This window comes from Chenopodium album, chromosome 10, assembly GCF_948465745.1.
Source record: "Chenopodium album chromosome 10, dcCheAlbu1.1, whole genome shotgun sequence".
Classification (NCBI taxonomy): domain Eukaryota; kingdom Viridiplantae; phylum Streptophyta; class Magnoliopsida; order Caryophyllales; family Amaranthaceae; genus Chenopodium; species Chenopodium album.
The window spans coordinates 45,412,278-45,438,931 of NC_137843.1; the positions used below are offsets into that span (position 1 = coordinate 45,412,278).

The following is a 26,654-nucleotide window of genomic DNA, read 5'->3' on the forward strand; positions in this document are numbered from 1 at the left end:
TGTTCCGCAGAAGTTCAATGCAAATGACATCCCTAGGTTCAAGGCAACGGATAATCCTTACTTCCACTTAAGAGCGTTCGAGACAATAATGAACATTAAGGGGATAGATAAGAAAAAATTTCATACATTGTTTTCTTTATCACTCGAAACCGTTTGTCAACAATGGTTCTTTTCCCTTGACAAAGAGAAAACCTCTACTTGGTATGCTATTGTAAATGCTTTTATTGATAGGTACAAGTGTAATATTCAAGTTGAAACTGATCATAGGGAACTTGAGATACTTAAACAAAAAGAGAATGAAGGTTTTACTTCTTTCTTTAATAAGTGGATTAAAACCTCTGCTAAGATGATTGAAGTACCTACTGAAAAGGAATTTGTGAGATTGTTCATAAAGAATCTCTAGGAAAAATATTCTAAACATCTCAAGTATCAAAGCAACTTGAATACTTTCAAGGCCGTCTATGACATTGGAATTAATATTGAAGACGACCTTGCAAAACAAAAAGCTGCTAACACTAACTCCAACAGTGGCTGGAAAGGAAAGAAGAACGACAATCCTTCTTCTTCTAAAACCACCCACTCAAATAATGTTAGCACCTTTAATCTGAAAGAAGTCCTCGCCAAGAATAATCAAGGACAAAAGAAACCATTTAGGAGAAACTTTACTCCTATTGGTATGAGTTATGACACCGCATTTGACCGTCTTCATGTAAAGGGTCTTATAACTCCTATTGAACCATTTGGGATCCACCAGTCGAAAAGAGAACGACTAATTGGAACCCCAATGTACACTGCAAGTACCATCAAGGTAGGGGCCATCTTACTGAGAATTGCTGGAAGCTAAAGGAAGCTATCCAGGACCTGATCGATAACAATAAACTCCCAGTGCCTCCCGCAAGCAAGAAGCCAAGCATCAATAGTGCACCACTTTCTGACTCCTTGGCTATTTCCGATGAGGAAAGTTGTATTGATCCCTCATCTTTAATCAAACCAGTCGAAGAAACTCATGCCCTTGAAGAAGAGGAAGAAGTATTCTTCGACGCCATGAGTGAATTGTCCCTAATGCAACGACCGCCCTCTAAAGAAGATATGTTGCTCCTCGTATATTCGGTAGAGAGAATGATAGGCATGTGTAGAAGAGTTCTTGAACGCACAGAACAAGAACAAAATAAACATGTCAATAAAGAAGTAATACCTATAAAGACTACTATGAAGAAACCATTCTCTCTTCAAGTAGTCGAAACACCCAAAAGGAGCCATAAGTCCTACACTCCAATTGGGAACACCTATGCGAATATGTTCAAAATGCTCTCCGAGAGTGGCAAGATTAAACCTCTCGAACCGAGACCATTTGAATCACTAAAGAGGACGGATAGGTTCTACTGTCCATATCATCAATCAGGAGGACATACAATAGAACACTATTTTAAATTTAAGGATTTAATTCAGAAACTAATTGATGATAAAAAAGATAGTCCAAATTCCACAAGAGAAAGATGCTACTATTAATGGAGTTTGGTTCAGTGACGATGAGGATGTCTACCTTAAGGATATGGAAGAGACCCCACTCTCCACAATATATCCAGTGGACGACATTTGGGATGAAGAAGATTTGCCCATAGGTGTCCTCACAAGATCCGGGAGAATGCAACCTCCCATTATTGTGCAACAACCTACTCCTACTACTCAGCAAGTTCCTATACCCATCATAGAAGACAACGATGTTGTCAAGCAATTAAAGAAGGCTAAAGTTGATATGAACGTATGGAAACTCTTAGAAACATCCCATCAACATATATTGGCAGTGATGAATGCTTTGGACAAAATAGGAATAGATTCTGAAACCACTCCTGAGGGGTTGGCTAACTTTCTCGAGAATCCCATCATAAATGTGGAGCACGATGAAGATGATGATGACTTGTGAGGCTTTAACGAAGAGGTCTCCTTAATTGAGGAGGATGAAAGGACCCCTCTTCACTACGACCTCCACTCTAACATGACGGTAAATGCTATCCTCAAGAAACAAGGACACTTTCCTGGAATGACCCTCGGAAAGAAGAAAGGGATAGCAAAGCAAATAGGACTACCTGGCCTCCCTAAATTGGACACTTTTGGACTTGGTTTTGAATCGACTCCGGAAGATCTTAAGCAAGCCCGGGAAAAAGCAAATGTGCGTAGGAATGCTCGTACCCAAAAGAAAGCAATCCCAATGGATCATTATCCTCTTACCCTAAATGGACAATTCATAAAAGAGGGAGAGGATTATCCATGCTATGAATTTCCTAAACCCTTTGTCAAGAATGGGATAAGACAACCTGGGTTTGAAATATTTTTGGACTGTAACTTTCTAGATGATGTCCCAACTCCTATCCATAAGGAGAAAGCACCCCCATGCTTTGACTTCAATGTCATGGGACTTCTCTTTGGGTATGAAAAGAATGAGCCAACTTATATTGAGGACAATTCTTTGCTCATTCAAACGGTACTACAGAGTGATAACTTTGATCCTTCCAAACTTATCACTCCAGCGGAGGGTCTAGTTCAAGGATGGCGAAAGACCATGAAGGTGACCACTCCAAGTGGAAGAAAGATCTCCATAACAACAGGACAAGGACCAATGTTCGAAGAATCGTCTGAGTCAGAGTCTTCCCCTATCGAGTCTTTTAAGTCCTTAGTTATAGCACCTTATCCTAGTTCTTCTATTTTAGCACCTTCTCCTAGAATAGTTAGTAATCAACTCCCAACGGACATAGCTTTATTTGATGTAATGGCTTCTGAGTTTAATAATATGTCTTCATTTGCTTACTCCTCATGTCATTCTTTAACCCAAGATGATGAGCATTGCTTAACTAACAATGAAAATGACAAAGAAATAATTAAAGCAATGGAAACACTTGAAAACAAAACACCGGTAATTGAAGATATTGAGACGGTTGATATCTCAAAAGATCCAACCATTAAAAGAGAAGTGAAAATCGGATTAACACTTAATAAATATGAAAGAACCGATTTAATTAATCTATTAAAATAATTTATCGATGTATTCACTTGGTCATATGAAGATATGCCAGGCATTAATAGAGAAATAGCTCAACACACAATTCCACTAATTCCAGGAATGAAACCTGTAAAACAAAAGTTACGTCGAATGAAACTCGACGTAGCCCTTAAAATAAAAGAAGAAGTACAAAAACAGATAACAGCAGGTTTTATCAGGGTATCCAAATACCCCGAATGGGTTGCAAATGTAGTCCCAGTTCCGAAGAAGGATGGAAGGGTACGAATGTGTGTCGACTATCGAGATCTAAATAAGGCAAGTCCAAAGGACGACTTCCCTATAACACACATCGATATTCTAGTAGATAATACAACAAACCACGCACTTCTCTCATTTATGGATGGATACGCAGGGTATAATCAGATTCTCATGGCAGAAGAAGACATGGAGAAAACAACATTCATAACACCTTGGGGCACATACTGCTACACGGTGATGCCATTCGGGTTGAAAAACGCCGGTGCTACTAACCAACGAGCAGCAACTGCTTTACTCCATGACATGATGCACAAGGAAGTCAAAGTCTATGTAGATGACATGATTGTGAAATCAAAGGATCGCCCAGGGCATTTGGTAGCCCTAAGAAAATTCTTTGAAAGGTTAAGAAAATACAACATGAGGTTGAACCCATCCAAGTGTGCTTTTGGAGTTACCTCAGGAAAACTCTTGGGATATGTCATTAGCTCTAGAGGAATAGAGATAGACCCAACCAAGATCAAAGAAATCATGTCAATGCCACCGCCCAAAACCGAAAAGCAAATTCGGGAATTCATTGGCCGGTTGCAATACATAAGTAAGTTCATATCTAAATTGACAACAATATGTGAACCAATATTCAAGAAGCTTAAAAAGAATGTACCAGTAATATGGGACGATGAGTGTCAAAAAGCCTTTGAAAAGATCAAAGCCTACATCGCTAATCCTCCCGTATTAGCACCAGCACTCCCAGGAATCCCTCTTAGGTTGTACTTAACAGTCACTAAAGAGACAATGGGGGTTATGCTCGTACAAGAAGTAGAAGGAAAGGAGATCGCCATCTACTATCTAAGTAAAAAGATGCTCGAGTATAAAATACGCTATACACAACTTGAGAAATTGTGCCTCACATTAGTGTGGGCCACAACCAAGTTAAGACATTACATGCTCGTTCATACGGTCTTTGTAGTATCTCGAATGGATCCACTCAAGTATCTTTTCGAGAAATCTACACTAAATGGGCGAATATCAAGATGGATAGTCAACTTAGTCTAATTCGATGTAAGATTCATGCCCCAAAAGGCTATTAAAGGATCTGTGGTTTCAGATTTCTTAGCAGATTTCCCAATAGAAGATTCCACACCTATACACGAGAATGATTTTCCAGACGAAGACTTAGTGGTCACATAAGATGATACTTGGACTCTCTACTTCGATGGAGCCTCAAACCAAAAGGGATGTGGTGTAGGAGTACTATTGGTATCACCTAAAGAAGAACATATTCCAATCTCCATAAAGCTAGATTTCGACATTACCAACAACGCTGCAGAATATGAAGCATGCGTGGTAGGCCTCGAAACAGCATTAGCGTTGGGAGTAAAGAGACTTCGAATTTTCGGGGATTCTTCGTTGATCATCAATCAAATTTCCAAGAGATGGAAAGTAAGGAGTGAAAGCTTGGCCCCTTACCAAACCTACCTGGAAACTCTCACGAATCAACTGGAAAAGGTAGAATACACATATCTACCTAGAGAGGAAAATCAATTTGCTGATGCCTTGGCAAGACTAACCTCAATGGTTAGGATTCCTACGGAAATTGAGCAAATGCCTTTAATAATAGAAAAAAGGCATAAACCAGCTTATATCCAAGCAATAGAGGATGATGAAGTAACCCAAGAAGAAGAAGAAAAGGAAGAACCTTGGTATACAGACATCCTTAACTATGTCACAAAGGGAGAATATCAACCCTATGCTAACAAAAGAGCAAAACGAGCTTTAAGACTTTTGGCTTCCCAATATGTGCTCATCAACGACGAGTTACACAAAAGGGTACCTAAAGGTCGACTCTTCTATGTGTAGGCAAAAAGGAAGCCTAAAGGGCTATGAGAGTAGTCTATGAAGGAGTATGTGGAACACATGTAAATGGCAAAATGCTAGTCCAAAAGATAATTCGCAAAGGATATTATGGGACTACCATGAATAGGGACTGTCATTAATATGTCAAAAGATGCCCTAAATGCCAAATATACGCTAATTTACAACATGTTCCTCCATCTCTTCTCTACACCTATACATCACCATGGCCATTCTCAACATGGGGGATAGACATCATTGGAAAAATTACTACTCCAGAAACAGGGGGTCATGAATACATATTAGTAGCAATTGATTACTTCACTAAATGGGTTGAAGCAAAATCATATGCAAAACTCACCGCAAAACATGTAGCATTCTTTATCGAAAGAAACATTATTTGTCGATATGGAGTCCCACATGAAATGATAAGTGACAATGGAACTCACTTTCAAGCAGAATGTGAAGAATTGTTACAAAACTATGACATTCAACACCATCATTCTTCTCCATACAGACCTCAAGCAAATGGTGCAGTTGAGGCAGCTAATAAAAATTTAAAGACGGTCATCAAGAAGATGACAGAAAATTACAAAGATTGGCCTGACAAACTCCACTTTGCTCTTTGGGGTTATCGCACGTCAATTCTATCGTCAACAGGAAATACGCCATCTTGTTTAGTCTATGGAATGGACGCCGTACAACCTGTAGAACTAGAAATACCTTCCTTACGCATTGCGTTGGAAAGTAAACTCGATGAAGTTGAATGGACTAGAGCAAGATATGAGGAGCTAATTCTACTCGATGAAAAACAGCTAGAAGCTCTACATCATACGCAATGCTATCAAACTCGTATGGCTAGACACTTCAACAAGAAAGTCAAGACAAGAAACATCAAAGTGGGAGATTTGGTGTTAAAAGCATTAAGGAAAAATGTGTTGGATCCAAGAGGCAAATTTAGGCCCAATTGGTCTGGACCATATAATTGTCAAAACCATCCTATTAGGAGGTGCTGCAAAACTAACTAATATGGATGGCAATGAATTCTCAAACATGACAAATGTTGACCAACTTAAGAAGTACTACCCATAATTACTTGAGTAGGATAACTCAAGAGAGCTACGTTTGACCTGATTCCTTAGGAAAGGATACGTAGGCAACCCTTATAAGGTGCGGCCACTTTAATTTTTACAAATCTTGCATCCCAACGTCAACAAATCAACTCAGAGCAATTGGCGCGAAAATTTTCAAACACATCTCAGAAAAGTTGTCGCCTGACAACAGACGTCAGCGTCGGCCGATAGCAGCAGCGTCTTGCGACATACCTAAATTGCGACGCCAATTTTTCCGCATTAAACTGGGCAAATTTCGGTGTATTTTGGAAATTTTCGACTTCCGTACTCGAATATTTTTCAGAAAAATAATTAAGTGTTTTCATTGATTTAATGGAAATTATAATGTAAACGTTGATTTTATTTAGAAAGCTAAAAATTGCATTAATAAAATAAAGTAAAATTACATTATTGATGGAATTTAAATGAAAGCTTAAAAAATAAATTAACTTAAAAATTAAAATTGTCTAATAAATTGAAAGTAAAGCAATGCTCTAATCTTTCTTCTCTTTCTTTGCTCTCTTCCAATTTTTGTCAGCTTCTTCTTCTTCATCCATTACTTTTGCTAGCAAGCATCCTTTAGAGGATCTGCATTCAATTTTGGTATCAATAGTTTCTCCTTTAGCCATTACACCATGTTTCTTTTCTACCCACACTTTCTTTGCAGAGTCGGCTTTTCTTTTTTCCTTGCTCTTAGTAGTATGTTTCTTCTTAGGCATAACAGGAGTCTTGAATTCAACCTTTTCACCTAGGCGTTCCTTAACAGGAGCTTTCTTGTTTCCAAGACGATGCTTCACATTGGTCTTACTTTGAACTTTGTTCTGGTCCTTTTTAGATCTACCAAGTATCCATTGCTTCACATCTTTAGACAAAGAAGGAGGAACCTTTTGGGTAACAACTTCCCATAAAGGCCTAGCACTCCAATAATTATCAAACCTCTCCATATCTTGTGAAACAGGAAATTCATAAGGGCAACGAAGATCACTAGAAGGAATAGTTTGAGCAAGGTCATACTGTCTTTTTACCCTGTAGGGGTAATAAAAGGTCAACTTTGATAAGCTATGAAGACGGAAAAAGGGTTGCTTGTTGACACCAACCATCTTCTCAATTTTCCACCAAGGAATGACCCACTTGATCGCAAAATCACAAGAGGCAAATATTTTGCTCCACTCCCGACGGCCCATCTTTATGGAAAAGCGTTTCTTTCGCCTTACAAAGTAGTTTGGCGTATACTTGTCAATGTTATCAGGAGGACTAGTTAATTTTAGCCTCTCCATTAGCCACATCTGCAAAAATTCAATGCAAATAATTAGTATTACTATACAAAAATATATATTTTTTATTTCCGTAATTAAAAATATTGTTTTTCTACTTGTAATAAAATTGGAGAACCTCGAAAAGGTGCTTTTGGATTTTTCTTTAATTCATCTAAACTAAGCATAGTTTCTCCAACGATTAAAGGCATTGGATTACTCCCTGATTCAATTTGTTCCATAAAAGATACTAAAATTGCTTGTCCCTCACGAATATTACCACTAGTGAGGAGATATTGGCTAAACATACAAAAGAGGAAAGCTCTCCTCCTATAAACATGAAAAGACTCGGAATATGGTCTATCGAAATAATGGCGTGCAAATTCTTTCAGATTACCTACATTTCCTTCTACGATAGTTGTTAGATCCCTGTCTTTATGATTAAAGAAACGCTCAAAGTCTTTATAATAATATTCACTCACATTGGGAATTACCGCAAGATCTAAAGAGGGGAAGCCTAAAATGGCACCAAATTCTTTCGGTAAAGGACTAATTTCATCATAGCCTAGTCTAAAGCAATGGGTGTCTGGATCCCAATATTCTAAGGCGGTATGAATAAAATCTATATCTATGTCTACCCCCTTAATACCATAAATACCTCCCAAGTGAAAAAAGTCAAGTTCTTTTCTCTCTTTAACAGTCAAAAACAGGTACAACTCACGAGTAAAATCACTAAAACTCTCAGACATGATTGCTTGATGAGAGTTAAAACTATAAATTTTTGTATCTGTTCAAAATATACAAAATCGGCAGATTTGGGGGTTATTTATGCACAAAACTGGTACAATTCGAATCCCGAAAGGATTCGGAGAAAAAGAGATTAGCGCCAGGCGACAGGTGCAGCGCCTGGCGACAAGGCCTATCGCATGGCGATAAAGGTTAGCGCCTAGCGACAGAAAGCCAACACGACGCCAGCTTGACACGCTATGCAAATCGTTTTTTTTCGACTATGAATCGATTTCAAACATTGACTTTACAGATTTCTGACCTTTTGTCTTAAAACCTTATCCAACATTACTTCAAACACTTTTTTCGATTAATTTGAGCTTAATTAATTTTAAGCTTATTTTAGTCAAAGTTTATTTTATTTTTCATTTTTTCTTTTGGGGGAGAAAGTCGGATACCCTCCATTGATAATAAAAATGACGGAAATTTTCGCGCAAAATTGTCAAAATTAGTCACAATTTTTGACACACTTACATGCACATAAAATGGAAAATAAAAATGCAGAGATAAAATAAGCATAAATAGATAGAATTTTGAATATACAGGGCGTCTAACATAGAGTCATATAATATAAACTAGCAAAGTCCTACAAAGTCAAATAAAAGTAAATATAGGTACAGCTACGGTGCCAGAGGACGCAAATGAGGAGGAACTCCCAAAGCGTCAAAGAACAATGTAGATCGTGGGGTATGCTCCTCACTACCTCCAAGATCACCCTGACGCTGAATCGCTAACGGCTGAGGCTGCTGTGGCTTCTGCGACGACGAGCCAACCTCGTACGTCCCACCACCCCCTATAGGAGCCGATTTCACGCCTCCTTGGCCTGTCGGCCTAACAGGTGCACCCTCAGACGAAGAGCCCGAACCCTCTGATCTCTTGGTAGGAGCCATCTCCGACTGGCCACCAGAAGAGGTACGACGACGTCTCGAGCCAAACCCAGATCTTTTTCTACTAGCCTCGGGTCTCGTTCGAGTATGTAGCGGAGGAATAGGCTGCCCCTGCAAAAATAAATCAAGTCAGATGCAAAAATAAACAAATAAAACATGTGATAAGGATAAGAGAAATACCTCTGTAGCAGTGTCGTCACGACGACAGGAGGCTCGGTCCCTCAATCTCACCAGCTGGTAGCGAAAGGCGTCCATACCCCTCGCCATCCTCGTTACCACCTCGCGTGTAAACTATTAAGAGACAAAGTCAGTAACAATCAAAGATATATAAGTACACAATGAACAAATGACTCACCCAAGTCTGATGCCGAGGTATAGACTGTTCGATGAAACGATGTTCTAGAGGAGCCAGTGGAATCATCTCCTCGACCGGACCATACACCCCCTGATAGGTAATGGATACCGGTGGAGGAACGAACTCTACACGCGTATCTTGGCAAAACAAATCCAAATTATTAGTATCTACTTGGGGGCTATCTAAAGGACAAACACAGGAAACGAGGAATACCTCTCCTCCCTCTGGAAAAATAGGTGGTGGAGCCAGAAGTGGCAACAACATCTCCCCATAACACTGCTCCACTCGGACGTGAGTTCGCCACGGAGTACCCGCTGGTGACCTACTCGCCAAAGTCCTCAATCTAGTCTGGCCAAACATGTGTCGAGTAGGGCAAGCAAGAACGACAAAAACCTCTGAGGAGTGCTGAATAGCCACTCTCTCACCTAAGTACACTACTACATCATACGTCCCCTGAAAGTACCGACGCTGAGCAGTGTACTGCGCAACAAGCGCAGGAATCTCCAGATCAGCCCACGGTCGAAACTCTATAGCAGGCTCCTACAAAACACATATTCATGAGATGAAATCCTACTAAAAGGTATTAAGAGACAAGTATTCAAGGAACATACCGAGAGGATCAACTCTCGAACAAGCTTGGTCATTGAGACGGCCTCCCCAACAGGCAGCAACGGGAAGCTCGCAAGGCGTAGGTCTCGCCGGCACAAGAGACAGAAAGTACTCGTAGATACAGATCTACAAAGACAAAGAAGTGTCAGTAAATTTTAATGTAGATCTAGAGATAACTTTAATAAAATAAAGTATACCTCTACGAGTCTCCAAAATCTAGAAAGCGCGATATCTCCCTCGAAAGAGCTATGATGACTGGAAAGTCGCAGTTCGACTAGGAAGTCCACATAGGCCAAGCTGGCCCAATCATACGACCCGACCATGTGAAGGTCACGAAGAGCAGGCAGGTAGTAGAGTAGCACTCGACTACCTCTATCAGGCAAAAAGGTCCCTGGCAACAAGATAAGAGCGAATATGCGCACCTGCTGCTCAGGGGTGGTCGCACCATCATGAAAAGCCGTCGTGAGCGTGGACCGACGAATGCACCTAGAGCTAAGCTGCGTCGACTCAGCCTCACTACGAGACCGAACAGTGATAGGGCCCAACACCTCCAGTACCACTGGAGAAAAGACTGTGATCTCGCTATCAAATAGAAGCGTGACCGAACGAAACTCCAACCCTGTAATGAGACTGAAGTCGGTAGGGGTAACAGTCATCTCACCCCAAGGGAAATGGAAGGTGTTGGTGGTGTCCCAAAAGAACTCCACCAAAGCTCGAATCATGTAACGGCTCGACCCGAAAGAATACAGAGCCCGAGTGGCTCGGAGCAGAGGAGTCAAGCCACAAGACTCCCATAGGCGACGCAAACCATCATGGTCGCGGAAGTAAGTATCGTACAAAGAACCGATAGCGTCATTGCCAGAACCATGGCAACGAACTCTCCCACTGTGAATCCCACGCCTAACGCGCTCTGAGTTATGGAACTCGGGCGTAAAGTACAGAGTGCGCTCGTCCCACTCTGGGAAATCCCCTAGAGAAGAAGAGGTCCCTACGCCGGCATCAACGGGATCGTCCTCCCGATGAGCCTCCCTAGAACGAGAACTGGAACCTCATCGTCTAGCCATGATATGTTATGCAAAATAACAGAAAATTAAGGTTTTATAGTATCTAAGGTTCGCATAGCCGCATGATACTATGTTCGCCAAAAACAGAGTACGTAGTACTAAAACAGAGCATGATTTCAACTCAAGCATAAATGGCAATTTTCAGCAATCAAACAATTTCTTGCAATATTATGACAAATATTGTGACAAATTTGACAAGAATGGCTAGCAAAAACACGAGAAACAAGTCACATTGTTCTCACGAACTCAAGGGGTTCAACAATGGCAATTTGCTCATTTCTTCACCAAATTGAGTAAAACAAGTCTCAAAATGCTCCCAAGATAATGTATAAACATAATCAAGCAATTTCATGGCAAAAGACTTAACGAACGAAATGAATTAAGCACAATTGGGTTCGAATTTTTCAGAAACCCGCGCATGAATATGTTCGAATTCAGCAAAAACCGAGATAAGTTTGAAGAAAACTTACATGGATCGGGAAACTAGCTGAAATAAGCTTTGATTTGCAACAAATTTGAGCAAATTTGGTTGAGAAACTTAGGAGAACGAGTAAGTTGAACTTCCGAGCAAAATCACGAACAACAGCAACAGCCACGGCCAAATGAAGAAGAAAGGGATTTTATTCAAAAAACCCGACGTCAGCGCCAGACGACAATCTTGTCGCCAGGCGCTAATGCCTGTCGCCTGGCGACAGAGCTGAATCCTGGCGACAGATCGTAGCAGCGTCCGCTGGTGCAGCAACAGGATGTGTGGCCCCCATAAATGACTATGCAGACCTTATACAGCAATTTCGGGTTCCTTGGTATGCCAGTTAGCCCTTATAAGCAATTTGACATGATTAAGTAATCGGCTCGATTACAATCACAGTAAGTGATCGACCTGATAAAAGATCGTCTCACTTAGCTTAAAGCGCCTAAACATTGGCTCATCGCAAGCACCGACGTAATGGTTCACAAGCAGCAAAATGCGCCGACGTACTGGCACCGCGGTAATTTCAGCAAATATCACAGCAGCAAAGTTCAAGCGAGCTTTGAGGATCAACAAGCGTTGGTCTTCGATAATTTTCTTCGGAATATTATCACAACAACTGAGGATGACTTCAAGCAGATTTATCTTTGACGGCGTTCCCTAGGATGTAGAAGGTTGTCAGACAACTAAGGATGGCTTCAAGCGGAGTTATCTTCGACGACGTTCCCTAGGATGAGGAAGGTTATCAGAAAACAGGAGGTGACTTTAAGCGAAGTTATCTTCAATCGTGTTCCCTAGGATGTGGAAGATGGTCATAAACAGCGGAAATTGAAGGCAGCTGCAAGCGTAGCAGTCTTCAGGCGATATCCCCTAGCTTGAGGAAGATCGTCAAACAAAATCGGTTACTCCAGAGGCGTGTGCTCGACGGTGCAAGATACACGTTTCTTAACTCTTTTATCTGTTTTAACTAACGCTAGTTTGCAGGTATCGGCGTTACAAGAATGATTTAGGATCGCAGAACGTTCTGAATCATTCTCCGTCCCTATTGCTACTTTGAATTTTCGTTTTCGAAACTTGCGTTTCTCCAAACTCAGTCAAAGTGGGGGCTTCTGTAGACACCCAAATGTGTCTCCCCAAAACCAAACCCAGTGATGAATACCTTTCACGTCATTTGATTATTGAACAAGGTGAAAGTGTGAAAGGTCTAGTGATGAGGATGTTTTTATTGAAATATTTATCTTTCTGTTTTTGAAAATATTTCTTTCCTTACTCTGTTTATGAAAAGTAGTCAGTCCAATTTTGTTTGGTCCATGATAAGGGTCCAATAATAGAGTAGTTGGATTGGGCTCGAAAAGAGCTTTTCAATGATATATTATAAGCCCAATTCCGATGAATAATGAGGAAGTTATGGATTAAATTAAATTGGGCCTAAAATGATTTTATATGCGGCTCAATGATCTAGAGGAGGGTCTATTAATTATTATTCCTAAGGTTATTAGGATTAATTTTAATCTTCTAGAATATTTAGAAGGTTCCTTTTTAATTCTAATGAGATTAGGATTGATAATTATATTTTAAAGAGTTTTATTTTGAAAAAAATATGTGATTTGGCACAAATATGATTTTAATCTGCTTAACGTGGAATTTGCTGCTTAATCATATTAAGAAGAGGATTTCGTACAAAATCGCGTTTTATATTTTAATTAGCGCCAAACGACAAATTCTGTCGCCTGGCGCTAAGCTTGTCGCCTGGCGCTGATGTCTGTCGCCTGACGACATATGCTAGTTTTATTCCGAATAGGACTTGATTTGATCCCGTTCTATTTTTCCTATAAATAGGGGTCGTATCTCCTCTGTTTTTAATCATTCATCAATAAATCAAGGATTCATCAACAATCATTATTCATCAATTATTCACAATCAATCATCTCTTATTCTCTCTAAAAGCTAAAAGCTTTCTCTCTCTCTATTCTTTTTCTAAACCTTCCCTCTCTCAAAATTCCTCATTCACAAGTTCTAGACACACCTAGCCAAGTTTGAAGTTGTCTTCGCCCTAAACGTGAAAGGTTTATAATTTCTGAGGGTTTGGTCCCAAATCTCTATTTTAATTATTTAATTTAATTGTTTGATTTTTTTATTTTCCTTGAAGTTACTAACGTGTGTATTTTGTTATTAGAAAGAGGTACGAGGCATCGAAGTAAGTACTTTAATGGCTTTATTGATATAGAAATCATGCTTAAATTATTTTGTTAATTCCTAGTATCATGTTAGGATGTTTTATTGCTTCCTAGTATCATGTTTAGGATTAACTAATATTTTTGATATTATGTATGTTTATTATGATGCTTCCTATTCTTTCTAATATCATGTTAGTGTCATGTCAGGGCTAAAGCTTTGATTTTTAATGTTTAGTGACATGCTACGGTTTGTTATTAACCTTGTTAGTATCATGTCTAGGATCTTGCTATTAATATTATGCTTTATTGAGAATATTATTATGATGATGATTGTCATTATTATGTTGCTTGATATATATTATTATTGTTATTGCTTGGTCATGCCCTCTCTTGCAGGTTTAAAGGGAATTCGTACTTGTAATCACGCTTAATAAGATAATTAATAATCTTGTTTAGGTTAATATGATTATAATTCAAGTGATCGCCAATAATAGTTTTGTTTGTGCATTAATATTCAACCAACTTATATAAACAGGTTTAGGGTTAACCTATTGATTGCATGTTAGTTAGAAAGCGCACATGAATATGAGAAGAATAAAGTAGAGGTCTATTTTTAGGGCAGGTTCAATCTCTTTTAGGTTGGATTTGTACCTTCATCCCCGAATATTCAGTCATGGTTCAGGACCACTATGGAGTTAGAGATCACATGGATCGTGAAAGGGTGTAACCTTCACCCTGTGAACGGTTTACAAGTTCCTAAAACTTGTTGGCGACTCTTTTGCTCTAGCTTCCTTCCCTTTGGACGCCACCATGCTTAAGTGTATGATTACAGTGGGGCTCAAGTGTGAGATGCTTGAAATATTCCCTACACTGCCCCAATCTCCACCCACCTTCCACCGATGCTTCCACCAACAACCCCATCATCTTCGACGGCTTCGCCAATAAATTAAATGACAACGCTATGAAAAGGGCGAAATTTAGGGTATGATCAACCCTAAAGGGCATGTCCTCCATGTCGCGAGAAGATCAATGATGGTAAAGATGGGTTTTGGCGAGCAAGCGGGATGGTTGGCGGTGGCGGTGAATTGGTGATGGGTTTTGGCGAGCAAACAAGATTGCCGATGGTGGTGATGAGTTTCAGGGAGCAATGTGAAGATCGGTGCTTCACTGACAAGAAGATGGAGGAATGTGGGGTTGTTGATTGAATTTCATAAGAAAAAGGGTAAGCTTGGGAAATAATGAGAAATAGCCGACTTATCATGTAAGTCAGTAATTTATGAGTTGTCAATGGGCAGTTGTTGCTTTTATTTAAAATTCAACCACTATATTATCAAACTTCGTTGATAGAAAAATCAACTTGTAAATAGTGAGCAATAAAGTTATCTGTTTAAAATTTGTGAGCAACACTATTTGAGTTGGATATGGGTTGGATCTCGGATTCAAATCTAACTGGAATTAGAATTCAAATACGATTCGATTAATCTTTGAAGTTGAAATTTTATAGTCGAAAACTGATTTGAATATTATATGGGACTTGAGTTGTATTTTTTAATCTTTAAATCAACTCATTGGGTGAGATTCGAGTTGGATTTGAATTGAATTGTCATCCCGAATGGGACTTATCCGAACACCGTCGGACTCCACCCTTAAAAGGATAAAAAAAATTGTAAAGAAAAATAAAAGCCGTGGGACTGTTGTCTGACCAAAGCAAACCCAAAAGTAGGTTCCCCCGGTAACCTGGTACCGGCGGCAGCATCGGAGGAGAGAGAATGGAGAAACCAACCGAAGAAGAAGAAGTAGAAAAGGCAGAATTCGATCCATCAGAGATTGAATACATAAACTATGGTGGTGAACATCACCTTCCTCTAATCATGCACCTTGTTGATCAAGAACTCAGCGAACCTTACTCCATCTTCACTTATCGCTACTTCGTCTACCTTTGGCCTCAGCTCTGCTTTCTCGTTTGTCTCCTCTTTTCATTTCTTTATTTTTCAATTGATTTTGTGATTCATTTTTTATTTTTGTCCTTTAATTTTTGTGGGTGTTGCTTAGAATTTGATTATTTTTTGTGGGTGTTGTTTAGAATTTGATGATTATATATGGGTTTTGCTTAGAATTTGATTTTTTTGTGGGTTTTGCTTAGAATTTGATTACTCCGTATTTTTTGTGGGTGTTGCTTAAAATTTGATTATTTTTTGTGGGTTGTGAATTTTAGGCGTTTCATAGAGGAAGATGTGTGGGAACAGTGGTGTGTAAAATGGGGGAACATCGTCATACTTTTAGAGGCTACATTGCTATGCTTGTTGTCATCAAAGCTTACAGAGGCAAAGGCATTGGTATTTTTTAGTTCTTGTTTGATTATATGTTGAATTTTATTGCATTATTTGATTTTGAATGTAGGAAGGTTCTTTGTCGATAATATTTGGCTCATGTAGCCGACCTCATCTTATCGGGGTTGAGGCTTTGACATTGATATTGAACAAAGTTATTGTAATACATTGAAACTTCAAATTGAGTCTGGATGGTTGAAAGTATATTGAATTTGGCAAGAGTTGACAATCATGCCTCTAATTTTTACTTAATATATACTCAATAATAGTTTAAAGTTAGAACTCTTAGGTTAGTATGACACTTTGACGGTTCATTGGAAATTGACTGAAATGAAGCTAGGGAAAGTCTCTTTAAGTAGAAACTTTTGATTATTCGTAAACATTGCAATAGGGGTAAATGTCAAGTGGGAACTGCTGATAGTTGAGTTTAAGTGATGCAACTCCATTTTTGTTAAATGTGTGGTAAATCTTAATGTCATGTATTGGATCATGAACAAGGACGTAGTCTCTTTATGCAGAATAACAATCTTGGTTCTGGAATTTTTATTATGTTTGTATGTTGTAGACTGTTGCCAAACCACAGAGAATTTATTGGAAATTTTCTCCTGCCATTTCCCTCCACATCACGCAATTTGAGGTTACTGGCATAGCAAATGATTAATCTTAGATAAATAACATGTTGAATATGTGGATTAGTAATGCTGTTTTACAGATTTGTTTGTGAGGAACCTGTGTAGGAATTTTGGAGAATATGCCTTTAGTAATTTCTGAGGAGCTTGTGTAGGGATGTCTTTAATAATTAGCCAAAGAGAAGTTAACGTCATATTGGAGAAATTCTATTATTGTATCTTTCAGATGGCTGGAGATGGCATTTATCTGGAATTAGGCACTACATTTACGGTGTAAAAGAGTTACATTGTCCTACAACCTTTGGATATGTTTGTCATTTATTTTAAAATAGTGATTGAGTGTGATGAATGTAATTATTTGTTGAAGAATACTGCAATTTAACAAACATAGGTTTTCAAGAATGAGGGTAGCATGACAGGTGGTTATCTTGCTACCTTTCAACTTGACTGTGGGACTTAAATTTGTGCCACCATTTTCAGGCTCCCTCCTTTAAAAGAATTTTGAATATGTTAGATGTGGTCGTTGTTGGAAACCAATACTCATATTTTATTGTATACGCATCAAGATCTTTTTTCTACTAATTGTAATTTTATCATTTGGTTTGACAGCCACTGACCTAGTTACGCGATCAATCAAGGTGATGATGGAATCTGGTTGTGACGAGGTAATACATCATTTCTCATTTGCAGCATAAACATTCTCTATTCTGGCTCATGATGTAACCAACAAATGCTAAATTGAACCAGCACTTAATTGTACTCTTTGTTTTACTTAGTGGGAAATTATAATACGTGTCAAGATCTTCTGGGCTTATTTCTGGAATCTTGTATCAGCTCTTACAGCCCAAAATAAGGCTAGGAATAGGGCCAGGGATTAAGCCCTCTGCTCTGTTTCATCCACCTAAACTCCCTCTACTCTGTTTCATCCACCTAAATTAAGTCATGATTTAAGAGTAATGCATTTGCCACTTATTTTTTGTATTGATAGATCATCTTTGTGGTGGGCCAATATATACCTATGTCAACCAATGTTTCTTCCCTTGTTAGCTTTTGATATCATGCTTCAAAGCTGTAGTGGCTGTTCTACCTTGTTCTCTCTGTTCTGGGGCTTGAATGTTGCTTCCTGCTTGTAATTTTGACTTAAATGTTTATTAAATATCTGCCTAACATTGGCATTCAGAGAAAACACAGAACCCCTGCCAATTTTATGCCAAGAAGAAAAGGGGTTTTCTCGGGGAAATATAGTTTGTTTATTCTCAGAGCTGCATCCTGGCTGCTTTTTCAAAATTCAGCTTCACGTTTGTTTCCTAAAATACCCATTTTTTTTCCCCACCTTGATAGTTGAAGCCAGTCAGTGTTGATAGTTGATGCAGCATAAAAAAATTGGGATAGACCAGTCGTCTTCTTGGAACGAACCTCAGATGACAAACCATATATTGGGCTGTTCTGCCTGTTGCTGTTGTTTTTGCTGCGAGCTCTTCTTTTCAAGCCTTCCTCGACCACTGATGCATTCTGTTCTTAAGGTTTAAACCTGAAATAGTTTGCTACATTGGTAATTCCTGGAATCCTGGGTATTGTGAATTCCTCACTTTAAATAAGCAATTAGGATTGGCATTGAAGGTGCATTTGATTAAAACAGACATGAAGATCCACGTTTGAATGAGTAATTTTTACATTGTTAGACCCTTAGGCTTGGCGATGACTGATATAGAAAATTTGATATTAGCATTTGTGTTTTAGAAGTCTCCCGAGTTCTTTATGCCTCTTGCCAAGATACTTATAGTTGATGATTATTTGTTTAAAATTTTGAAGGTAACTTTGGAGGCTGAAGTTACGAATAAAGGAGCTCTTGCATTATATGGCGGTCTAGGGTTTATTAGAGCGAAAAGGCTTTTCAGATACTACTTGAATGGGGTTGATGCTTTCCGACTGAAACTGTTGTTTCCCCGTCCAGACTTACAACCGTCCTTGCAGACCTTGGCTTACAAAGATGAGCATGATTATCAAATCCCAATTGAAGGTTGTAGCACTAATTGTTCTAAATTTTGATCAATAGTTGAAAAGGGTATCTACAATATTCTACATTAGGCTTCTAGTATCATAATTCATTTAGTAAAAAAATTATGTATCCCAATTGAATTAATTTCATCAAAAATTATTATGTTTCGCTGCGTAAAGGAAAGGCAACTGCATGGTTGATTCTTTTCAATTTTTAACACTTGAATGTTTTTCTGTGAGATAGTAGCTCCGATGCAGCCCTGCCAATTAGAAACAAGCAACATTACTTGGTTGAAATGACCCCTTATTAGGAAGTTTATTTATGTGTCTGTAATCGTCCTTTTCATTTACGGATATATTTTGTATTCCACAGTTTTTTGAAAAGAAATCTCTACTAAACTTAACTTCTTCACAATATCATTGAATCAACCTGCCCATGCTTCCTTCGTTCTTTAATAGTATTCCTTTCATCGACAATTCCCAGCAATGCTGCAAAATTGATCCCCACAGGGAATAGGAATTCATTTAATATTACAGGGTATAAGGATTCCCAAGAAAAGTATGAAACTAGAGGGGGAAAGAGCAACTAATTGCTCTCCAGCAATTGCAAAAAAAGATTAGCAGCTTGAAGGCAATTACTAAAATTTCCGGGTGGTCGGTAGATGGTAGTTAGATCCAAAAAGACGAAAGAGATGGAAGAACCTGACTAGCACATTCATGCTTTCTAACTATTTATAAGGAGCCAACCTTATCAATTTTAGAGCAACATTTACCATTAGTATATCAAAAACAAGCAGCAAAACTTGTCTAGCTTTGAGATTTCTGCCATATGGGCAGGTCAATAAACTTATAAGCTTCTGATGTGATAACCAAATTAAAACACCGATTACTACCTCCTGCATCAATCAACCGTTGGGATCCCTGTACATATGGCTGAAGCTCCTCACCGATTGCAAAGCACTTGCACCATTTAGCAGATCATAATAGAAGTTGTGTAACAGTATATTTTTTTAGGCAAGCCGGGATGTAACAGAGTTTATATAAGTATTCAAAATTCATGCAATGAGATCAGTAGATGTGCATATTACGCAGCAGTATAAAAGTTCACAATCGCAGAATAGAGGGTTTAAAATGAAAACCACACAGCATTAAAACTACATATCTGACTATGACATATCTCAACTCAATTTAACTAATAAGGTACCCTGTAATCTAATAAAAGTGTTACTTAAGTCCAAATCATTAATCAATTTAAGCCCAATTTTTACTTAATATAAATAAAAATAATTATTATAGTTATATGTATTAAATTTGGTAAACAACTATTTTTGGTTTGTTATATTTGCAAACTGTACATTTATGACCCTACAATTTTTTTTAAAAAAAAAAAATTGAAAAAAAGTACGAAATATAGTAAAAGACAGGTACCCTGAATCAAAACCGGAACCTTAAAAAGTACGAAATATAGTAAAAGACAGGTACCCTGAATCCGAACCAGAACCTGCAGGTTCCAGTTCTGGTTTCCAATTTTCAAGTACCTGTTCAACAGGTTCCGGTTCCGGTTCTCATTTTTAGGGTTCCGATTCCAAGAAATTTAACAGGGTACCCTGTTATGCTCACCCCTAATTTTGTCAGCATAGAACCAGCAGCATACACTTTTATTCACATAAGCGAATGTCAATTATACACAATCTCTACAATCTCTACCAACATATACTAAGTCAGAATATCCTCAGAACCGCAATTATACGCAAAGCCCGCTATTAGATCAGCACTTGTCCAGGCAAGGCTGGAACTTTAAATTGAGCTATAGTAGTTTTGATTCACATAGCCATGAGGTGCAGTAGCCCTATAGGCTTGGTGCATTTCAGATGCATGTGCAGGGACGTTAATGGCTTGTTGAACAGCTGGAACAACTGTTTGGTGGCGTTTGTAGAAACCTTGATCTCCATACACACAATTCGAAGTTTCAGAGTTTGCGCCATTGAATTGCAGATGTGGATTACTAGCAGCCACTCCACTTACTGATGATCGTAGCTGAGGCAAAGAAGGATCAACTAGAGTATTATAATTGCTGTAACTTAAGGAGGCTGGATGGTTACTTCTGTTGTGAAACACATGTGCATTATCAACACTCACACCACTGCTTCCTGATGCCCATGTACGAGGTATAGCTGAATCACCTTGATTTTGAGTATAATGGCTACTCATGTTATGGGGGTGCATATCATATGAATGGATGGGCCTATTGTTGACTCCTCGATCAGTGATCACAGATGATGCTTGATGAGAACCACTGTACGCTAGATTTTGATATCCATAGCCTACTACTCTGCCATAAGAATCATTGTATGACATGTGCGCATGGGCGGCAGGGCTGACAGCAGGTACATTGCTTGGGGTTAGGGTGAGACTGGAATTTCGGTCTTCTGCATTCAGGGATTCAGCAGCAATAGCAACCCATTGAGAAGCTTGTAAGGATGAGGGCAAAGTAGAAGAGGGTGCCACAGCAGGTGATACTGGAGATATGGTGCAGTGAGACATTGGGTTTTGGCCATAACTATTGGCATAGGCAGCTTGTGGAACTCCTGGGACACTTCTTTCATGGTCCATGTTCGTACGTCTGTCGATAAAGCATGACCATGAGATAGCACATTAGCAATAGTAAAAATCGACCAAAGCATCAAAAACAAACAATAAATACTACATTTCCAGAAGATATGCCACATTTACGTTTGGGTACATTCCTAAAAGATAGCCCACTTTCTAAATCATTGCAAATAAACAAAGATGGTGGATAATAGAACTATTACAAATGCATCAGCATGAAAATCATTATGGGCATCTATTCTGTAATCAAAATTTATGACTTCATTAAAAATCCCATTTGTGTAATGCTGAGTATTTAGGAAATATGAATAAAAAAAACAGTATGGTTCAGTTGAAGAATTAAAAACAAGATTAGTTGGAGAAAATAATAGGGGCAAGATTATGTATAGCAATGAAGTAACTCGGTCGGCTACTAGAAAGGAGTAAAGGCCGAGAATGGCACTCAACACACAGACAAAGAAAGAATGGTAGGAGCTGATGGGAGTTTTACATGGACAGAGGGAACAGCTAACATCAGTTTTTTCATAAAAAAAAACAGAAGATAACATTTTCAAATACCAATTAATTGATATTGTACAAGTTAATATGTTAAAAAGTACTGTAGGCTTTTTAAACAACTTTAGGTCATTTTATAAAGAGATGATTGATGAGTTTCAGCTTTTTGGAAGCAATTAGATGGTTTGACCACAAAATCTTTCTTTTCTTTTCTTTACTTTCTTTCCTTTTTTTTTCTTTTTGGAATGAAAATAAAGTGATTTATAGAGCTTATTTTGTGTTTGAAAATAAAGTGATTTAAAGTGCTTATTGGACTTTCAATAAGTTGATTTGTAAAAGCTGCTCAATTCAGCTTTTATAAGAGTAGTTTGAACAATTCTTGCAATACCAATTTTGGTGTTTGGTAAATAAGATGGTTTAAAGAGTTAGTTAAAGCATCTAATTAGTTAAAGATAATTAATACTCCATACCAGTTATATTGACTAGCTACCAGCTAATTACCAATTAGGGCCTTTATTCAGTCAAAAGTATCTATTTCAAATAAAAGAAGTAGCAAAATCTATCTAACCTACTTCAGGTAATGAAAATAAAATGTAAAAATAAAAAATAGACATCTACTTTTGTGAGGTCTTACATAGATAAAAATATTGGTTATGAGAAAAGAAACCTGGTAACTTGCAGGCTTGGTCCCATGTACTTTTGATACACAGTCCTCACACCATCCAAGAATTCTAGAGATGGTCTCTTTGGTGATGATACAGTCATCGGACATAATAGTGAAACCAGTTTATTCACCTATAGTCCATCACATGACACAAGTCAAAACTATATCAATGTAATGTGAACAAATGACATCTCAGGCTCTCAGCAAAAAACTTACTTGCTCATCATTGAGCTCTTGCTTGAATTTGAATTTGCTATAGTAATTTTCTTTGATAACATCTTTGAAAGCCACCTCTGGCAAAGGCAAACATTCCCTAGCAATTGAGAACTTAACCTATCAAAGTTCTACAGGTATTAATGACAGCCATAAAAGATGTAAGAGTTTAAGACGAAAAATACACAAGTATGTAGCACATGATCACAAGAATCAGAAACTATAAGAGAGCTTAAGATCATTCAAGTAGCTCTCTGAACTAATAATAGCTTTGATTAGGTTGACAACTTTGACAAATATTTGCTCGGATTCATACCATTAGAATTGATAACAATCATCTTTTACGGAACACCATGAATTGGCTATTTACTAGAGCTTGTTTACAGCTAGCACAATATATATATAACTATGGCTGTCAAAAGCCACTTATTGCTCTTCCTTTGTTCATTACATCTTTCAGACAATTGCAGAGAAGAAAATCCATGAACAACAAAAAAATCTACCCTAATTGCTTGGCTCTGATCACAGAACAGCAAAAAATCCACCCTAATTGCTTGGCTCTGATCACAGGTTGCAGCAATCCTTGTGATCCACCATCAAGTATAACCTTTTAAAAACAACTTTAGAAGAACCAATGCTAAAATGACCCACCCAATCATACCCCTTTTGAGAGCTAAACCAGGCAATTGCATTTGATTTGGCACTTCACTAAATGAGGTATTGCAAACAAACTAAGGGAAATTCGTCTACGTTGGTTCTGGCATGTAAGACAAAGACCCCAAGGCGCACCAGTACGAAGAGTGGAAGAGTGGGATCATGGAGAGCTTAAGCGAGGTAGAGGGAGACCAAAAATGACTTGGTTGGAAGGAGTTAGGAAGGATATGAAGCAAATGGATTTGCATGAGAATGAGGTATTTGATCGTAAAGGATGGAAGAGGAAGATTTTTGTGGATGACTATACGGAATAATCACTTTTGGTTCATGGAGCCGACCCCACTTATGAGATTAAGGCTTTGATTGATTGATTGACTTCACTAAATGAGGCAACAAGCACAACCAGCCCTTTAACCATTGGCACTAAATGGCAACCAGATTCCCTCAGGAGCCAACTACGGAAATATACAATCACCACAGCAGAGCCTGTTCACAAATTACCAAAATATTCTCTTTCCAACCAAAAAGAATGAGATAAGTATAGATTTCTAAGTTGAAGTGCTTACTTAAAGCCAGGTGCTGACTAGATCTACAGAAACTTTAATTCATTTCATTCTTGAGTCAATATATAAATACTCGATAGCAGAACAAAATGACACCCCCACCCCCCCTCCTTCAAAAAAAAAAAAAAAAAAAAAAAACCCAGTTAATTCAACACTATCTTGTGTTCATACATATAAAAACTAAAGGTTTGAAATTTTCAAATGCAATCAATCAAATTCCCTCTCTTCATCTGTTGTGATCCAAGATTTTATTCAATTTGACTAATCGAACAAGAATAGGCAATTGATATATGGAATGCTACTACTTGTATACATATACATATAGAACTCACAGAGTCACAGTGCAAATAATGTTAGGCCACCAGATGATCCAGATCAGAAATCTAACGCCCACTTTAAAATTCCTATAAGGAATGCTTAACTATATCCTATTGTCTATATAATACCCACACCCACACTAACACACATACGTGTTTTTAAACACAAATACAGCTAGGTTAGAGGCTGTAGGCTTGAAGAGAGAATATAAGAGGTTAAACAGATTATGCACTAAAAAAATTCATATAGGCAATAAAATCCCAGTATCATTTAAAAAAAATATAAAGGAGAAAAAAAAAAAAGCAACAAAGATGAAGCTATTCAATACCTGTGCAGGAAATTTTCCCCCAAAAGCACATGGCTCTAATGACATCATTCCACTTGATGTGGCAGAATAAAGTCCATAAAGAAGCCTTACATCAACGTCAAACAAGAACAACTTAGTATTGGGTTTAATTTTCTCTACAAACTTCATCCTTGAAGCTGGAAGACCGAAAACCCTGTAGATGAAGCAATCTGGTTTTGTTGCAGCATTGCACATGAATATGTATCCAGCAATCTGATGTTCAACATCAGCTTTAGCATTCTGTACCTTGTCAGATGTATTAGTATTATCTGATGCAGCATGTTGAGAAGTTGCAGAAACATCCTCAAGGCTATTCAGCTGCATTCTTTAGCTACTATCTTCTTTATCAAAAACACTTAGTTCAGCTTTTACCCTCTGAAAATAATACAAATAAAGCTGTAAATGAAACATTAGGAAGGTTTTGTACATCCAAAAAAATGAAGGCACTCAGATTTTACAAGATGATTAACTCATACACTTCGCATAATGAACAAGGGTGTCAAGCACACTTTCCCCAACTCACATGGAAACACCAAACAATAGCAAATTTGTTAAGTAGAATGTACTACTATAAATTCACAAAACTATACAAAATTCACAGACATGACTATCACAGAGATGCTTGTAAGACTTGAAAATTCAATCAATTCACAGATAATAGGAAGTAGCAAGTTTACCCAAGATATTAGGAACTTTTCACGATTTAAAAGAAATACAAGTAATACTTAAGAGATCAGATACTACTCCATATTGTATTGCTCAAACAATCCACACACACAAAACCTAGAACTAACAATTAACCGGACGAACAATACCAACAATACCCTAAAACAAATTCTAAGATTGCCATCAGTGATAAATCAATACCCACTACTGTTCAAGCTGTGCTGCATGATTTTGCCTATAAAACTACATAATGTGCACAAAGAACCAATACCCATTTGAAAATGCCGAATATCTTAAATGGGAAACTCCAAGAATTGGAGCAAAATGACAGTCCATTTAACATAATAACATTAACAGCATGTCCAAAATTGGAAATCATTCAAAAATTCAGATATTTTGGGTATTTCTAATAAATGTCGAGTATAAATTCCCCTAGAAATCTAAAAACAGTAAATAGAAACAACACTCTAGGAAATTTGGAGGGAAAACGATGAACTACAAACCCTAGAATTCAGTACAAGTTATGAATTGCGTAGTAAAGGCGATAAACGTTAAATGGGCAAAAAAAAAAAAATTAATGAGAAATTTAAGTTGGAAAACAAATGGAAATTGCATGAGAAAGTAAAGAACAAAAATGGGGAAATACCAGTGAAAATTATGGAGGTATGAAAGACGTTGATTTCGGTTTTTACAGAAAGAATGATGGAAGAGAGTGCACGCACGGTAGTGCATTTGCTGGCTTAGCTCACTATCGTGATTCGTGACTATTTGCGACTTGTGATTCATAGGGTATGTTTTTCTTCCCCTTATTTTGTAATAATCGCAAAATATCATCGTTTTCCTAAGTTATTCACTTGACATATCTCCCTATCGAAGTGTTGTAATTAAAAATAAAATGAAACGGATTGTGTAAAAACTAGTTCTGATAATATAAAGTTAACCACCCCTAAATGTTCCCTGTGTTGAATTAACCACCTATTTTTTTGAAATTAAAAAATACCACCCTTATTTTACAAAACCAGTAGGTTTCACCACCCCTTCTATATTCCGATTTGTTTTCCGATTGAGGGCGCACGTGTCACTATCCTATTGGTTTAAAATAAGAAAATAAAATTAAAATTAAATCAATTTTTTTTAAAAAAAAAAAAGAAGGCAGTCATCCCTCCCCCTTCTCCTGCCACCGGGACAACCAACCCCACCCAAACCAACCTCTTGCTGGACCACCCATATCAGCCAACGCCGCCCTCTCCCCTTCCCCATTCACCATCAGCGTCCAACATAGCCTCCTCACCAACGCATACTCTTCCCCCAACTGTTGGAAAACCCTAACTCAACCCACCAGCCTCCAC

General features: G+C 38.1%; 2 protein-coding genes across 3 annotated transcripts; one reads left to right on the top strand and one right to left on the bottom strand.

Annotated features, from left to right (window-relative positions):
• The first annotated feature begins 14,742 nt into the window (after positions 1–14,742).
• Positions 14,743–19,073, top strand: LOC145562469 (N-alpha-acetyltransferase MAK3-like). The gene is made up of 4 exons (XM_081622763.1): positions 14,743–15,780; positions 16,035–16,155; positions 17,388–17,443; positions 18,591–19,073. The coding sequence occupies exons 1-4, from the start codon at positions 15,589–15,591 to the stop codon at positions 18,825–18,827; spliced, it is 606 nt and encodes a 201-aa protein (XP_081478889.1). The 5' UTR covers positions 14,743–15,588; the 3' UTR covers positions 18,828–19,073.
• A 1,073-nt stretch (positions 19,074–20,146) lies between these two features.
• Positions 20,147–26,202, bottom strand: LOC145563973 (uncharacterized). 2 transcript variants are annotated; one of them, XM_081624350.1, is made up of 5 exons: positions 25,952–26,202; positions 24,622–25,014; positions 22,762–22,878; positions 22,549–22,676; positions 20,147–21,399 (listed from the first exon to the last, which is right to left on the bottom strand). In XM_081624350.1, exons 2-5 carry the CDS (start codon positions 24,961–24,963, stop codon positions 20,574–20,576), a joined length of 1,413 nt encoding a protein of 470 aa, XP_081480476.1. In that variant the 5' UTR covers positions 24,964–25,014; positions 25,952–26,202; the 3' UTR covers positions 20,147–20,573. The 2 variants fall into 2 exon arrangements, with proteins under 2 accessions (XP_081480476.1, XP_081480477.1); XM_081624351.1 differs by having other exon boundaries at positions 24,622–25,035.
• Positions 26,203–26,654: the final 452 nt, after the last annotated feature.

Bases quoted from the DNA above. Each gene is read 5' to 3' on its own strand.
- LOC145562469 (XM_081622763.1), top strand. From the start codon at position 15,589: ATGGAGAAACCAACCGAAGAAGAAGAAGTAGAAAAGGCAGAATTCGAT. The intron at 16,156-17,387 runs GTATTTTTTAGT...TTGGTTTGACAG, and splicing joins TTACAGAGGCAAAGGCATTG to CCACTGACCTAGTTACGCGA. The intron at 17,444-18,590 runs GTAATACATCAT...AAAATTTTGAAG, and splicing joins TGGAATCTGGTTGTGACGAG to GTAACTTTGGAGGCTGAAGT.
- LOC145563973 (XM_081624350.1), bottom strand. From the start codon at position 24,963: ATGCAGCTGAATAGCCTTGAGGATGTTTCTGCAACTTCTCAACATGCT. The intron at 22,879-24,621 runs GTATTGAATAGC...GAACTTTGATAG, and splicing joins GGGGAAAATTTCCTGCACAG to GTTAAGTTCTCAATTGCTAG. The intron at 21,400-22,548 runs GTTTCTTTTCTC...CTTTATCGACAG, and splicing joins CCAAGCCTGCAAGTTACCAG to ACGTACGAACATGGACCATG.